Source organism: Triturus cristatus, chromosome 2_2 (assembly GCF_964204655.1).
Source record: "Triturus cristatus chromosome 2_2, aTriCri1.1, whole genome shotgun sequence".
Classification (NCBI taxonomy): domain Eukaryota; kingdom Metazoa; phylum Chordata; class Amphibia; order Caudata; family Salamandridae; genus Triturus; species Triturus cristatus.
Genome location: NC_140582.1, coordinates 1,152,518,187 through 1,152,535,745, shown reverse-complemented (window position 1 = coordinate 1,152,535,745; position 17,559 = coordinate 1,152,518,187). Strand labels below are relative to the sequence as shown.

The window sequence follows — 17,559 nt, the reverse complement described above, 5'->3', positions numbered from 1 at the left end:
TGTTTTCAGCTATGCCGCTGGTATTATGTCTTGTAAGTCTGTGGGTATTGGAAGGGATAGTATGTAGGTGCAAATTGTCTGAGAGCGCTGTGTTAAGAGTGAGATATGGGAGATCATAGTAGCGTAGTAGTTATAACACATCTGTATCTGATAAAAGATTTGTCCTTCGTATTGGGCGGGTAAAGGTATTGCTATAGGGAACTGATCCCCACCTTGGGTGCTGCTGTATCAGGGGGTGTGCGTGCAGCTGTTGGTAAGTTTGGAGTGGTTAGTGGTTAAGTTTGTCCTGGTTTCTTGTTTCGATCTTTTGGTCAAGGGTTGGAGAAGGATCAGTTCACGTAGTACTTGGAGGTCATCTTTGACTTGTCGTAAAGAGTAAAATCTCATCCAATCTAGGGTCTGGTGTGGGTGATAGCATGCTTACTGCTTGGATTGTAGGTGAGGGAGGTGTGCTTGTTTAACAAAAAAGGGGGGAATTAGAGGTTTTGGAGGTTAGGTTCACCCTCCATTTTGTACATAGATCAAAATACAACCTGAACGAACAGGTAAAAAGAACCGAACCTGAGGGTGTCGGAAAAACAATTGGATTCCGAAAGTCACCAGAACAAGGAAGAAAGGGGCAAAACTTTTCCTTTCTTGAGTCCCCTCACTCACCAGGGTTTCCCCACGGTGACATGCTTCATCATTGGGGTCCTCTCAGTCCTCTACGGGCTGAGGCGTGCTGCAACTTGCGGATTACGTAGGAGCACTTAAAACAGATTATGTGTGGTGCAAGTGTAGTGAAAAGGAGTGGGACAAAGTGATTTAAAATAATCAACTAGTGGGCCAAATATATTTTATTCTTGCTCCTAGCTAATTGGTTAAAAACGGGGTAATATGCTAAAGGCCCTATTTATAATGAATAGGTGTACCTAGCATATGGTCAACTAGTTTCGAGCTTCCCCAGCTCTTCTTCAGGACTACACCGGGACCAGCCCAGTGCAAGAAACCACTCCTAGTAGACCTAAATATGGTGAAGAAAGTGACACGCTGCAGCTAATAGGCATGCGTTTAAATTAATACATACGTAAATATACGTCTGGCAATATATGTTTAGAAGCAACAATATGCCTCATGGTCAACGGAGGGGGTGTGGAAATCTCGTACACTTGTACGTTGAAGACCACACTCTGGCACACCTACTAGAGCCCAAGCCTCACGGACCGCATACTCAAGGTGTGCTTGTGTCAGGTGGGTTGAGTGGGGGTAAAACACAGTCAGGGTCATTGTGTTTCATCCTGCCTTGTTGGTTATCCAGAGCGGGGGGTGGGGGTTGGTGGGATGCGTATATGTATGAGTGGTAGGTGTTAGACCCGAGGTCCACTGACTCCGACACGGTAGCTTGGCGCGAGGCAGGTAGGCACGCCTGGGGCTATGTGTGAAGTAGTTGTGCAGCACACTCCCACTCTGACACAGTAAAACACACACAATGAAGAGACACCACTCCAATTCCATTTACAAGAACAAGTATCTTTATCTACTTCTGGTCAGGATTAGAAGTGCATCTATCTCACAGTATGCAGCTTAAACAGTTGCTGTAACACCAGATCAAGCTAGGCACAATCCCCTAGGTAGATATAACTTCAATTCAGGCCACATTTCCTATGCAAATATTCAATATAGGCAACATTTCTTAGGCACATATTCAATACAAGCAACATTTCTTATGTGCATATTCAATACAGGCAACATTTCTTATGCATATATTCCATGCAGGTAAGCTTTCTCAAACCACTGGGCACTATGGGTGAACATTCCCAAGACTCTCTTCGATGCAGGCAATAAGGCTCTCTTAGGCAGGTACAACAGGTACTAAGGCCCAGTCCCGTATACCCTTCTGGTAGCAGATCTAATGCAGACCTACATTAAAAACGCGTACATTCCCAGGGCAGAGATTCCCTGCAGGCAGTATTTCTTACGCTGGGGCCTCTGTGGTTGATTGTTCGTGTCCCAGAATTCCCCTTGTTCGTGACCCAGAATTCACCTGTTGCACCCGGGACGGGGCGTATGCGTGGGCCCCAGATCTCCCTCACTCACCGCTCTGTCCTGGGGGACAATTCAGGCCTCGTAGCCGCCTCCTCCCCAGTCAGCCCGCTCCCTCCTACACTTGAGGCTTAGACTAGGGAAAGGCGGCATATCTCCCGGCTCCAGCTCTCGCTCGGGGATGCCCGGGCCGGCTACCTCCTTCACTCAGGGCCCGGGAACAAACCAGAGCGCGGCTTCCTGGGGGGCGCGGCCGATGATGCGGCTGGCGCCCCGGTTGCCAGGCAACACTCTTCTTCGCGTGCTCAGCGCGGCCTCAGCGGTGGTTGCGGCGGCCCTCACTCTAACTCATAGGCCGCGGCGGTGATCAGGACCCCTAGGCCACGGCGGTGATCTCTGCTACGGCGCCCTCCGCTAACGGCGCGGGGTCCACGGCGGTGAGTTCGGCGGCGCCCCAGCCCACAGGTCTCTTCCCCCGCCTCAGTGCACGCCCGAGCTGCGGTGATCCTGGCCAGAGGGCGCTTAGCCTTCACTCCAAGTTCGGGCTGTACTATGCTCAGTGGGCACAGCGCGCAGGGACACTGGCAAGATTCTTGTTGTACAGCACTTAGCAGGCACAGCGCTCGGGGACAATGGCAGGATTCTTGTTGTACAGCGCTTAGCAGGCACAGCGCTCAGGGACAATGGCAGGATTCTTGCTGTACAGCGCTTAGCAGGCACAGCGCTCAGGGACAATGGCAGGATTCTTGCTGTACAGCGCTTAGCAGGTACAGCGTTCAGTACCTTATGAATCCCAGCAGCAGCAGCACTCGCAGGTTCCCCAGCGCTAGTTGGGGAGTTTCAGGTGTCAGGTCCACAGTGCTTCCCAGTCCCAGTGCTCGCAGTAGATGGCAGGTATTAGTTGCAGGGGAAGAGAGGGTGGTAGTCCTGGGCAGGCACACTGGAGCTGGTGTCCCTGGTTCCTCTCCTACAGGGCAAGGTCAGCAGGCAGGTAGGGTAACTCATCTATCTTGGGGGCAGCAGGTCCTAAGATCAGCCCGCCTCAGTAGTGTAGCATTCCCCTAGCTCAGCAGCCTGTACTTCAGCGGAGCGTCCCCTGGTCCAGTAGTGCCACAACAATCTGTCAGGTTTCCCTCCTCTACCTTTATACCCCTCGGTCAGGTGACCCTACCAAAAAGGCGGCAAGTTCTGGTGCCAACCTGGGGGGGGGGGGGGGGAAGGTTCTAGAAGGCTCTGGGGACTCTGTGGTGACTACTAGTGCGCAGATAGGATGGTGGTCACTCCGCAGTAGCATGGGCCTGTGGCAACCATGTTAGGAGAGAGCACCTGCACCTCAGCACTGTTCAGTAGCGGTAAGGCCCACAGAGTCCTATGTCCAACAAAAATGGCGATCAAGATCGAGGCAAAAAGGGGAAAAAAAATGCGGGGTAAGACCACCCTAGGGCTGACCGGTCTAACAGTAGGGATGTGAGGTGTGGTTGGCATAATGGACGTGTAGATGTTGCAAGGGGAAGAGTTGGAATTAGGGGGATGTAAGTCATTTCCATGGGTAGCTGATGGGTCAGAGAAGGGTGTGTAAGCTGGTTGTGTCGTAATGGGGGAAGACTCTAGCAAGAGTCTGGAAGGGAGGTGGGAGTAACGCTGGGATTGGGTGTAACGCTGGAATTGGGTGTATATGCTGATAGTGTCAACTGAGAAGAGTGTCTAGGAGGGGAATCTGTAGGGGAGTTATGACGTGTGCTGGGGTGTGAGTCACTTGAGAGGGGGTATAGGGTTTTTCCACTGTTTCCTTGATACGGGGGAAAGATGTTATCCAGCAGGTTTAAGCTGCGGGCCGATGATTGCATGAGGATGATCCCGTTGTGATAAATGGTGATTGTAACTGCGGCTTTGAAGATTAGGGAGGGGGGGATGTGAATTGTGAAACCTTGCGCTGTTTTTCTGGTGGAAGAGATCGCAAACAGGGCGAGAAAGGCTTTCCTCCATTGTGCTCTTCTTTTGGTGTAAAAGATAATGTCAGTGGTAATGTGTCCTTTGTTTGTTGAGAAGTAGGCGTCTGAGATGGAGGTTTCAGAGTGTGATTTGAGATTGAGATGTCAAGAAAAGCAAAGGAGGTTTTGCTGATGGTGCTGATAAACGTGAGATACTCATCTTTTATTTTTTTCTAATATTCCTCTCAGATGCAACCCCCAGAGTGGACACGGTGCCTGGCATGCTTTCCCCTCCTACCCTGGCTGCGGAGGAGGAAGCATCTTTTTGCCTTGGTGGTGCGTAGGGCTACGGAGGTCCTTGACCTGCAGACTCCTGAGTGGCGGCAAGACTAACGTCTTGACAGGTCCTGCAGCCTGGGTTCTCCAGCTTGGAACCCCTACTGCCTTTCAATGAGTTCTTAACAGATGTCCATCTGGGAACCTAGTCCAAACCCAGTGCAGAGGACAATCGCCCGCCGCCATCGCCCTGCACCCAGCGACCCACTTTTCCTCACCGCCGACACCACCCCTCAGAGCTTGGTGGGCCAGGATTTCACTTCCCATGGCGTGTTCCCTTCCGCACACGGGACAGGGAATCCAAGAGACTGGAGAACTTCAGAAAGAAATGTTTTTCTTCCGCCAGTCTGGCATTGCGGTTGGTGAACACCACATGCCTTTTGCGCCTTTACTCCCATTCGATATGGGATACGGTTGCACAGGTGCTGCCCGTAGTCTCAGAGGGGGGCAGGGTTCTACTCTCTCAGGCCATATCAGACGGTAGAGACGCAGCTAAGTTCGCCATCAGGTGTGGCTTGGACACGACATACTCGCCATTTCCACGATGGTGGTGTTTGTCGCCACGCCTTGTTGAGAACGTATGGTTTTTCAGGGGATGTCTAGGCTAACCTCATGAACATGCCTATGATGGCTCACGTCTCTTCGGAGACGAGGTGGATGCTGCCCTTGAGCGCTTCAAAGACTCGTGGGCCACGGCCAAGCCTTTGGGCCTCACCACCACCTCCACGGCTTCATCTGCTTGTCACTCCTTTCGTGGTTACGAAAGGGGCTATCACCTGTGTCAATCCTATGCCGGCCTAAGGGACCCGAAAGTTCAGCAACCTCTGCGGGGCCGTGGAAGCGGTTCACCCCGGCCCCGTGGGTCGGGGTACCAGAAGTCGAGCCTAGCCACAATCCCCTCCTCCACCGCAAAACCTTCCTAGTCCGGTCCCCCATGATCATTCCCGGCCAGTGGATGGCAGAACACACCATCATCATTCACCACTGGCGAGATATTACGTCGGACAGGTGGGTGTTGCAAATAGTCCGAAGGGGCTATTCCCTCCCCTTCAAGACTGCTCCTCCATCTATGCCTCCAGTGTACGATCAACTGACTGAGGATCACCTTGCGCTGCTCCGCGAGGAAGTCAAGACTCTCTTGGCCAAGGGAGTTACAGAGAGGGTTCCTGGGCCGGAAGCAGGCAGTGGTTGCTATTCCCGCTACTTTCTGGTCCCCGAGAAGGATGTAGGCCTTCTTCCTGTTCTAGAGCTCAGAGCCCTCAATTATTTCCTCAAAAAGGAGAAATTCAAGATGCTCACCCTAGGTAAGGCCTGTCTGCCCTGGACCGCGAAGACTGGATGGTAGCTAGCGCTGGACTTGCAGGCTGCTTATTTTCATATCCCCATCCTGCCGGCCCATTGTCGCTACCTGTGGTTCACGGTGGGTCACAAGCACTTTCAATTTGCGGTGCTCCCCTTTGACCTCACCAGCATCCCTCGGGTGTTCACAAAGTTGATGGCAGTGGTTGCAGCCCATCTGCAGAGATCAGGGGTTCCAGTCTTTCCCTATCTCGACGACTGGTTGTTTAAGGCGGGTTCGCCCGAGCAGCTGTCTCCCACCTCAAGGCTATGGCGAAACTACTGTATTCCCTGGGGTTCATTATCAACGTGCCAAAGTCACACCTGACTCCCTTTCATTGGAGCGGTTCTAAACACTGTGCAGTTTCGGGCCTAACCTCCCAAACGGCAAGCTCAGGATATTCGGGCTATGATACCGATGTTTCAGCCTCTATCCGGGATTTTGGTGAGGATGACTCTGAGGCTGTTGGGCCTCATTGCCTCCAGCATCCTCCAAGTGACCCGTGCACAGTGGCACAAGTAGGCTCTGCAGTGAGACCTGAAGTTCCAGTGGGCGCAGCATCGAGGAATTCTCACCGACCTTGTTCAGATTTCAGAGGACACTGCGAAAAACCTGCAGTGGTGGCTAACAGTCCGTGATTGGTTCAAGGGCGGACCCCTCTCCCTTCCCCACCCAGATCTCACAGTATTGACGGATGCGTCCCTTCTGGGATGCGGTGGCCATCTAGGAGAGATAGAGATCAGAGGACTCTGGTCTCCGGCGGAATCCAAGCTCCATATCAATTTGTTGGAGCTTCAGGTAATTCGACTGGCACTGAATGCCTTTTTGCTGTCAATAAAGGGAAGACTTATACAGGTGTTCACGGACAACTCTACCGCCATGTGGTACTGCATCAAACCGGGCGGAGTGGGGTAGTGGAGTCTTTGTCAAGAGGCCCTGTGTCTCTGGACTTGGCTGGAACAGGGCATTTCCCTCGTGGTTCAACACCTGGCCGGTTCTCTTAAATGCAGGGCGGACCCGCTCAGCCGAAGGTGCCTTGTAGATTACAAATGACATCTCAATCCGGGGGTTGCACAAGATCTCTTTCAGCTGTGGGGAGAACCTTGGTTAGATCTGTCCGCCTCCAAAGAGCAGGCACAAGGTCAGTAGTTTTGCGCCTTGGAGTTTCCAAGGCGGCACTCGCTCGGCGAAGCTTTTTGTTACGAGTGAAATGCAGGCCTTCTATACTCCTTTCTGTCCAAACCACTTCTGCCCAGAGTGCTCAAGAAGATCAGGAGCTACCGGGCACAAGTTAATCTTGTGGCTCCGGAATGGGCTCAGTGAGTTTGGTATCCCGAGCTTCTAGACATGAGCATTAATCCTCAGGTCAGGCTGCCCCTTAGTAAGGATCTTCTGTCTCAGTAGCAGGGGATGGTTCCAAGGAAGAGGAATGGACCATCGTCTGGACCCAAAAAGTGTGTTATCGTTCTACCTCGAGTGAACCAAAGAGTTCCTGGTGGATGACAAGCTCTTTATAGGATACATGGGTGCAAAGAAAGGACATATTGTCCAGAAGAGGACTATATCCCAATGGGTTATCCTCTGTATACAAATCTTATACGCCTTAGCGAAGAAGGATCCCCCTGTAGGGCTCAGGGTCCATTCCATCAGGGCCAAAACGACCACCACGGCTCTCCACCGTGGTGTTCCCGTCTCTGATATTTGCCAAGCGACCACGTGGACATCTCTGCTCATGTTTGCCAGACACTACTGCCTGGATTCTCAGGTTCGTAGAGAAGGCCTGTTTGGTTGCTCTGTTTTACAGGATTTTCTGGTCTAAGCCATTCTGCTGTCCCTCCTCCGGGGATGGTATTGCTTGGGTACTTGTTCAAAGGTAAGGAATCTTCAGCTTGATGTCTCTATCAAATGGACAAGTTACTTACCTTCAGTAACTGCTTATCTGATAGAGACATGATCTAGCCGCAGATTCCTTACCGACCCACCCATCCTTCCCGCACTGCTGAATTGGCTTTAGGTGTCAGGGATGTTTCCCTTCAGGGCCCTAGCAGTTAATTTTTTAACACACCATGGTCAGTCACTTCATGGTTTCGCTCTTCTGGTGTGGAAAGTCGTGAATAGTACAGACGTCCGCACGCCGGAGTGGTGGTTATATTGACGACGATGACTAACATGATGCTGTCACGCGGAGTTGACCGACACCACCTTCTGGCGTTCAGGGGTACTTCTAAGAAAAATATTCCGGATCCAGCCAGACTCCTGGAAGTTCAAAGGTAAGGAATCTGCGGTTAGATCATGTCTTTACCAGATAAGGCGTTACTGAAGATAAGTAACTTGTCTATCAGAGCTACATTTATTAAATGCATCAAAACGCAACACCCAAAGGAGATAAATGTGTCAAAACAAAGGTCAGAAAACTGTATTAGAAAACATGCAACAAAAAAGCAAAGTTATTGGTTCAGACAAGAAGATGAGCACATTGTCCCTTATACCTAGGTCATGTAACAGAAAGAATGAATCACTTGTCAGTCACTGCATTTTATTGCGTTGCTCCACCTGTTGCTCTACTCGTGTATACCTCTTGTCTAACAGCAGTTGCCCATTCTGTTCCAATGCTTACAAGAGATGCAGTGATACTTAGTGTGTAATAATAAGGGGAAGGAAGAACACTGTTGTGTGAGATGCATTGTGAGAGTTGTGATAATCATGTGAAGTTTATATCTGAAAGAAACACGTTAGTGTTAGATTCCTTACCTTAGAATATCCCCAGGCGTCAGACTGGATCCGGAAAGTTTTCGCTAGCAGTACCTCTGCGCGTCAGTAGGTGGCGTCGTGCGGCTCCGTGTCCGTTGCTGGCGTCGTATGCGCCGAGATGACATCACGGAGACTACTTAGGCGCCACCCATGTGCGCTGACGTCAGTTCTTTCTTTTTCCGCGCCAGTAAGCGCAGATCCGGTTAGAGCACGTACCTTAGTCACTTTTTGACTATCTTTTTGAGACTTTGTCTCCTGTAGGTTTGAGTCTACTCTGGTGCACGTAGGGATGCCTGGTTTTAAGTCTTGTGGGACCTGCCGTTGCAATATGCCGGTGGCGGACCCCAACGACGTCAGACTCTACTGCCTGGAGAGAGACCACGACTCCCGGTCCTGTATGGACTGTCTGACCATGGCCCCGAAGGCCTTGAGGGAGCGGCGCCGGAAGCTGCTTGAGGTCCGGCACTCGTCCCCGCGCCGTTCACGGTCCAGGGGCCACTCCAAAGAACTCTCGCGGGGCCACCATCATCGCTCCTTGGGCTCCAAGTCTTCACTCTCGGATTCGGGTAAGAGACGACACCAAAAGAAGTTTAAGAAGCATTGTCGCTCTCCGACGTCCCCTATTGGTCCCCAGATGCGGACAAGGGGGACAGGGGTTCTGCCCCTGCGGCTCCTTCGAAGCATGGGAGTCCCGCGGCCTACCCACCTTATCCAGGTTCGTCAACGACTCCCTCACAGGTTAAATAATTTCTTGCCACCATGGACCGCCTGCGCGCCCTGGGGCCCCGTGTCAGGATCCTGTCGGGCTGTCGGTGCCACGGGATCCTGCGCCGCTGACTCCGGCCACGGTGCCACAAGGTCCCACGCTGCCGGCTCTGGCCCCAGCGCCACCCTCGGTTCTGCCTCCGGCGCTGCAGTGGATGCCTTTCGTTCCGCCCCTGCCCATGTTCCAGGACACTTTTGTTCCTACCTGGGATCCGCATTGGGACATGGCGCCGGTTCGGCCCCGTCCGGCGCCGTTCCTGGCACCGTTTGTTCCTTCCCCGGTCCTTGCCTGGCCGCCGCAGTCTGTATCACATATGGCGGAGGTGGAGGACGACTGGGAGGGGTCCGAGGACCCTCTTGCTCGTCAGTGTGACTCTGAGCAGGACTGGGCGGACGAGTTGTAGGAGGCCGGCGGCCTTGATGTCTCCTCTGACCCGGGGTTTGCCTTTCCTCTGCCTACCATGGATGACTCCCTCACTGACGTCTTACTGGGCACTTGGTCGCGGCCAGCCACAGGGTCTCCTGTGGATAAGAACGTCGCCAGGCGTCATCACCCGGCGCCGGGTGACCCTGCGTTTCTGACCACTCAACCTACGCCCGAGAGCCTGGTCATCCAAGCTTCAACGACCCAGAGTGCCTTTACCACGGCTTCGCCGGATAAGGACTCTAAGAAGCTGGAGCAGTTCAGCAAGTGTTTGTTCTCTTCGGCCAGCTTAGGGCTGCGGTCGGTGAACACCGCCTGCCTCTTGGGCCGCTATTCCCACACGGTGTGGGAAACAGTTGCACCGGTGTCGCCTCAGTGTACTGAAGAGACCCAAGCTGTGCTATCCCAAGCTGTTGCCCAGGGTAAAGATGCAGCTAAGTTCACCATTCGGTGTGGTTTGGACACCGCGGACTCGCTAGGTAGAGCAATTGCTATGACTGTGGCGCTTCGTCGCCACGCCTGGTTGAGATCTACCGGATTCTCGCCAGATTTCCAAAGCTCACTCATGGACATGTCCTTTGATGGCACTCGCCTGTTTGGCGATAAAGCCGACACTTGCGCTGGAGCGTTTTAAGGACTCGTGGGCCACGGCCAAGTCCTTAGGTCTTTCCATGAAAAGCCCAGCCACTCCTGGTTTTTGTTCCTTTCGTGGCCACGGAAGGGACGCCCAGGCACGTTCCTTCAGCAAGCCTGTGCACACCCAGCCTCAGTGCGGATGCGGTTTCCGCAGGGGCGGACTGGGAATCAGCTTGGGGGTCAGTCCACCTCCGCCCCCGGTGCTTCTACCTCCAAACCTTCCTAATCCGAACTTTAAGGGGCACCCCACGCCAGTGGGTGGCAGGATCCGCAATCACCTCCCCCACTGGCACGTTATCACGTCGGAAAAGTGGGTGTTGCAGATCATCTGCAAGGGTTACTCCCTTCCCTTTCAGTCCACCCCTCCAGCCATGCCACTTCTCAAGCACCGAAGTCACGGCCCTCTTGGCCAAGGGGGCTATCGAGTGCGTTCCTGGGCCATAAGTAGGGAGTGGTTGTTATTCCCACTACTTTCTGGTCCCCAAGAAGGACAAAGGGGGTCTGTGTCCCACCTTGGACCTCGGGAACGTCAACAGCTTCCTCCGGAAGGAGAAGTTCAAGATGTTGACTTTTGCTCAGGTCTTGTCTGATCTCGATCCAGGGGACTGGATGGTAGCGTTGGACTTGCAGGACGCCTATTTTCATATTCCCGTTCTGCAGGCCCATCGGCGTTACCTGCGGTTGATGATAGGCCATGAGCACTTTTAGTTTACCGTGCTCCCCTTTGGCCTTACCAGCGCCCCTCAGGTGTTCACGAAAGTGATGACAGTGGTCACAGCTCATCTGGGCAGATCGGGGGTCTCAGTCTTCCCCTATCTAGAGGACTGGTTGTTGAAGGCGGGCTCGCCCCAAACGGTCGTCTCCCACCTCCAGACTACGGCCAACCTCCTGCATTTGCTGGGGTTTTCCATCAATGTGCCGAAGTCGCACCTGAGTCCCTCTCAGAAGCTCCAATTCATCGTAGTGGTTCTGGATTCGGCGCGGTTTCGGGTCTATCCTCGCGAACAGCTGATCCGGGATATTCAGGCTAGGATTCCGATCTTTCAGCCTCTATCCTGGGTTTCAGTCAGGATGACCCTCCGGCTCCTGGGCCTGATGGCCTCCTGCATCCTGCTAGTGCAACATACTAGATGGCATATGTGGGCTCTGCAGTGGGACCTGAAGTTTCATTGGGCACAGCATCAGGGCAACCTGTCCGATCACGTCCAGATCTCGGAGGGCACTGCATGTCACTTGCAGTGGTGGCTCACGAATCGCGATTGGGTCAATAGCAGATCCCTCTCCCTTCCCCAACCGGAGTTCACAGTGGTGCGGATGCGTCCCACCTGGGATGGGGTGGCCACATGGAAGAGGCGGAGATCAGGGACCTCTGGTCTCTGGTGGAATTCCGGCTCCATATCAACCTTCTGGAGCTGCGGGCGATCCGACTTGCTCTGAAAGCCTTCCTTCCCTCTGTCCGGGGACAGGTGGTGCAGGTTGTGAGAAGTTGGCCTGGTATATGATGTTCACTAGTTAAAGTGACCACCTTGTACCATGCCAAGCAACCCTTATGGTGTGGTTGTAAGTCAACCTTTTCGGACCAGCTGCCCTAGTGGTAGCGTAGGCTAAGCAGTCTTTCAGGCTAAACTCGTTTAGGCATGTAAAGCAAGCTGTTTTACCATATGTAACCCCCCTTTATACCAATGAAAGGACACCACACAGATATATATTCAAAATATATATGTATTTATTACTCAAAGTATCCCCTAGACTCTTAATGAGCACAGGAGCACAAATCGTTAAACAAGAAAGTATTACAATATACAGAAGTTGCACTTTATATGGATAGGCCCTGGTGGCCGCTCAAACCATATACTAAAATAGTGGTATAAGTACCACGAACAGGAAAGGGAAAAGGCCTAGGGCCTCTAGAATCGCTGGGCCTACAAGGAGCTAACTTTAGTTAGTGACCAGGAGGTCCACGGGTCGCGTGTGCAGTGAGGAAAGTTACACGCGGGCTCCCATAGGTTTTCAATGAGTGCGTAAATGTTCAAAAGTTACTGCTAGAAGGGTCTTCTGGTTGGACTACGAAATCAAGACTTCAAACCTAGACATTAGAGATGTTACTCTACACTTGTGCACCGGAGTGCCAGCTTTACCTCACAGGAAGCGGGTGCATAGGTCTCGAAGTGCGTCGGGTTTCGTCTATCTGTTCAATGGAGCCTGATGACAAAGATGCTGCAGGCAGTCGGTCCAGAAGAGATGCGGTGGATCCAAGGATGGATCGGAGTTGTAGAAGACCTGTAAGCAGAGGGGACAGTGTTCACAGTCACTAGCCAGTGACCGGCGTGGCACCAGGTAGGTACCAGGCGATGTCGGGTGCAAACAGGTGAAGAGGTGTAGCTTGTCTCTGCAGCCACGTGGTCCCTGAAGGTCGACGACGTCCAGGAGTCGGTTCACGAGCTGTCCCACGCAGGCTCTCACTGTCGGCGGTGTCGGCGACTCAGAAGAAGCAAACAAGCCTTGGCAAAAGCAGGAGTCGCAGGAATCGAAGAAAGCTGTTAGCTCTGACCAGTAAGGTCAGAGGGGCTGCTCCTTTGGAGGGAAGCAGGGGCCAGTCTGGAGCAACCAGACCAGTGTCGTAGTTTTCAAAAAAGTTCGCCAAGATGGCCACTAGCCAACGGGCCAGGGACCGGGTAGGCGCGTCGAGTCGCAAAGTGCAGAGGGGCCCCACGCAGATCGTGGAGATGCTGGAGGGCTCACCTTTGGTGCAGATGCTGCTCGGATGTTGGGCTTCTCAGGACCCAAAGCACAACTCGGAGGGAGCCTCTGTCGTCGCGCTTGCAGCTTGTCGAGTGTCTTCCAAGATGGCTGGCTCCACGTGTCTCGGTGCCTCCACGGGTTCCTTCTTTGCAGGGACTGTGGATCGGGCTGTGAGAGGTCTGGAGGTCCAGTTCTTGTCGGTCTCTGGGCTCGGGCTCCGGCGGGAGGCGGCGGCAAAGCAGACGTCGATTCGCTGGTTGGTGCTTGCGTTAGCAAGATGGTCACTCCCTGACCATAGGGGAGATTTCCTTCAGTCTTCTGTGCAGCAGAACGTCGAAGTTCCCGTCTTCTTCTTAGTGTTAAGTTGATTCCAGGATGTCTGAAGTCTTAGGACACAGCTCCTACCTTTAAGCGGATTCTAGGGGCCGGACTACCTGCTAGGTCCCTCCCTAAGGGTGGGACCAGGAAGGGGGGTGGTTACACCCCCAATCCTTTGTCCAGCTCGCCCCAGGTCTGGGGCTGGTGTGCCCCAGGACCGGTTTGAACTGGCAGATGCACCGAGGCTCCTTGTGAGCCTCAGGCATGTCTGATTCTATTCAAGCCCTACCTGACCAATACACAAAATACTGTCTGGGGTGGTGCTCACACCTCCCCTGGCAGGAAACCCTTTGTCCACGTCTCCCAAGCTGGAAGGACTCCCAGCAGCAGGAGGGCAGACTTGTGTCGGTGGTGGCAGCGTCCATTTTGTGGAGCTGAGGCTATGTCTGATTTTACCCGGGTTTCAGGTTCTGTACATGTCGTGTCCCTCCAGAAGGGTGGAATGCTAACCCCGTCGCCAGAATTGGCGAGGGGTTAGTATTCCAATTCGTATGACACCTTACTCGACATGTTTTGATAAAGCCAAACCGAAGATAGCATTTAACCGCGAGGTTCATAATGCACTTAAGAGTATATGGTATGACGATATCTGGAAACGGTGGAAGGACGTTGTTCCGACCACTGCAGACAGGCTCAGCTCATGCCAGAGCACCATCTCACATGAAACCAAGCACTCTGCCTTCAGGATTGTTAAGGCCTGCCATAGGAGTGACTTATAGGTTAACATGTGTCCCATTTAAGGTTAGGTATAGTATACTACACCTAAGTAAGAGGTGGATACACCAACTTACCCCAGCTGAGTGATCAGCCAGTTGTGTCAAATTGCTAGGCCAGGCCAGGAGTGGCACAATACATGCTTCAGCCCCTGGTAGGCCTTGGATACACCAATGCCCTGGGTACCTAGTGTACACTGGTAAAGGGGCTCACAGGGTGATCCAGTTCCAATGGGTTATGCACCTAGGGTACATGGAGTCCATTTTAAAGAGAGAGCAGATAGGCTGAGATCCTGAATGGTAGGATCTCAGGCCAACTAAGTCGAAAAACCAGCTAGACACTAGGCAAAAAGTTGGGGGTAACCATAGTCAGATATCCACCTTCCTACACAGGTGTTCACAGACAACACCACCGCCATGTGATATTGCAACAAACAGGGCGGGGTGGGGTCGTGGACCCTATGTCAGGAGGCTCTGCGCCTCTGAACATGGCTGGAACATCGGGGCATGTCTCTGGTGGTTCAACACCTGGCAGGTTTCCTGAACGCCAGGGCGGACGAACTCAGCCTCAGATGCATGTTGGATCACGAATGGCGTCTGACCTCGGATGTGGGGCAAGGTCTCTTTCTGCAGTGGGGAGAGCCTTGGTTAGATCTATATGCCACCGAAGAGAACGTGCAATGTCCTCAATTCTGCGCGTTGGAATTTCCAAGGCGGCACTCGCTCGGAGACGCTTTTCGTCGTGAGTGGAGTTGCGGTCTGTTGTACGCCTATTCGCCTATACCACTTCTGCCCAGAGTGCTGAAGAAGATCAGACGCCACCAGGCCCAAGTCATTCTTGTGGTTCCGGGTTGGGCAAGAAGAGTATGGTATCCCGAGCTACTCAGTCTGGCAATCTGTCCTCCGATCCGACTGCCTCTTCAGGAGGATCTTCTGTCGCAGCAGCAGGGGACGGTCCTTCACCAAACCTGTCCAGCCTCCACCTCCATGCGTGGAGATTGAGCTGTGAGAGTTGACAGCTTTTGACCTTCCTGACGAAGTCTGTTATTTTGGCAGCCAGGCGTCCCTCCACTAAATCGATATACGCCTGCAGGTGGAAATAATTTTTTGGCCTGGTGCACAGCGAAGGCTGTGGCTCCCCTTTCTGCCCTTCTTTCAGAGGTTCTTCTGTTCCTCCTTTCTCTGGCCCAGCAGGCCTCTGCTCTGGACACTATCAATGGCTATCTCTCGGCCATTTCCGCCTTTTTAAGGCTTCCAGATCAGCCTTCTCTTTTCAAGTCCCCTGTTAGTCGTTTCTTGAAAGGCATTACACACACGTTCCCTCTGGTCCCCTTTATAATGCCTCAGTGGGACTTGAAACTTGTGTTGACTTATTTGATGTGCGCTCCCTTTGAGCCGCTTCACAACTGTCCCTTACGTCTTCTCGCCTTACTTTCCTGGTTGCTATCACCTCTGCCAGAAGAGTAAGTGAGCTCCGGGCTCTTTCTTCTGAATCTCCTTTCCTTTCTGTTCATTCATACAAGGTGGTGTTAAGGACCCGCCCTTCTTTTCTGCCCAAGGTTGTTACGCCCTTCCACATCGGGCAACCTATCGCTTTTCCCACCTTCTTTCCGCCTCCACATCCTTCGAAAGAGGAAGAGAGGCTCCACCGTCTGGACCCGAACCGTGCGCTCACGTTCTATCTGAATCGCACACAACTGTTCTGGATGGATGATCAACTGTTTGTTGGCTACGTGGGCGCCAAGAAAGGTCGGGCTGTGCACAAATGTACCATCTCTCGGTGGGTCGTTCTGTGTATTAAAGCCTGTTACTCCTTGGCTAAAAAGGAGCCTCCTGTGGGGCTGCGTGCCCATTCTACTTGGGCGACGACAGCCACTACCGCTCTGCGACGGGGACTCCCTTTGCAGGATATCTGTCAGGCAGCTACATGGTCCTCGCTGCATACCTTTACCAAGCATTATTGCCTTGACAGCCAAGTCCGGAGACTGCTTTTTTGGCCGTTCTGTTCTCCGGGATTTTCTGGTGTGATCTTAGTTCGCTGACCCACCACTGGGGTTGGTATTGCTGGGGTATCTATTCTAAGGTAAGGAATCTAACACTAACTTGTTTCTTTCAGATGCACAAGTTAGTTACCTTCGGTAACGATATATCTGTAAGAAACATTAGTTAGTGTTAGATTCCTTACCGCCCCACCCATCCTCCCCGTTCTGCGAACTGATTTCTAGGGTTAAGGTTAGCCCTTTTAGGGCCCTAGTTTAATGCACCAGTGGTCAGTGTCTTGCATGGCTCTGCGTTCCTGGTGCGGAAAATCGTGTACAGAACTGACGTCAGCACGCATGGGTGGCGCCTAAATAGTCTCCGTGACGTCATTTCAGCGCCTATGACGCCAGCGACGGACGCGGAGCGGCACGACGCCACCTACGGATGCGCCGAGGTACTGCTAGCGAAAACTTTCCGGATACAGTCTGGCGCCTGGGGATATTCTAAGGTAAGGAATCTAACACTAACTAATGTTTCTTACAGATATCTTTACCGAAGGTAAGTAACTTGTGCATTAGTGCAATGTGTGTGAGTTGAGTGCAGTGGGCTACAGTGATTTATGTGACTATAGAACCTTTTTCCTTGTGCTTCTTATCAATTAATAACCAAGTAACAGCTATGCTCAAACTAAGTTCGCCAGTTTACTTGGCCAATTCAATCTTTTCACCTGGTCTGGAGAGGTAACTGGGTGAAGCTCTGCTGATCTCAGCACCACAAACTACATATAAATCGGTAGTAGAGATATCAGCCATTCCTAGCTTATAAACTGTATTTTGTCTGCCAGAGTCTGTGCCTCTGGAGCATTGGACATATCCATCTGGTGCTGTAAAAGATCCAGAGCCGTTTGTTAAATGTAAATCCTAGTGTGGAAAGAATCCAACCTCAATTGACTTTTGCCAAGATAATGAGCGTTTTAGTTAAATCACTTGAAAATAAGGAGTCCTCGTAAAGGCACCTGCAATGAGTGGTGAGTAAGGCTAGGTCAGTGAATTTTCCAATATATTGTTTATTAATCTGTGGTAAAAAGAGCAATAAGGATATCAATGTGAAATAGAATGTGCCATATAACCTTAATTTTTGGAGCAATGCATAGGAAATACATTTGTAACACTTGATTGTGTTTATATATATATATATATTTTTTATACAGGTTGATGACAATGAAGTAAAACTTTCAGAGAAAGCATTGCAAACAGTGAAGGTAAGGACCGTGTTGGTGATATTGTCTAAAGCCTACATATAAAATCAAATACTTTTTTTCCCAGTGTCTGCTAATGGACTGAAAACCTTTTGGAATCCGAAAATAGAGATTTAAAACAGTGATAAATTCACTTCATTATCTTTGTATTTAGCATGGATCAAGGGTTGTAAAGCTAATTAGATGGCACATAGTGGTGGCTACTGCTCTGTTGTATGTTGGTGTCTGGAAACTACCCGTTGGTCCAAGTGAAGGTGACTATAGATGATGCTAAACCCAACCCT

General features: G+C 51.9%; 1 protein-coding gene across 1 annotated transcript in view; it reads left to right on the top strand.

The window, feature by feature from the left end:
- The window catches only part of DNAAF9 (dynein axonemal assembly factor 9), a 1,049,036-nt gene that overhangs the window by 496,219 nt on the left and 535,258 nt on the right, over positions 1–17,559 (top strand). Inside the window, exon 19 of the mRNA XM_085642690.1 lies at positions 17,228–17,278. Within this exon, the coding sequence (XP_085498816.1) occupies positions 17,228–17,278 (51 nt within the window). The remainder of the gene's footprint in view (positions 1–17,227; positions 17,279–17,559) is intronic.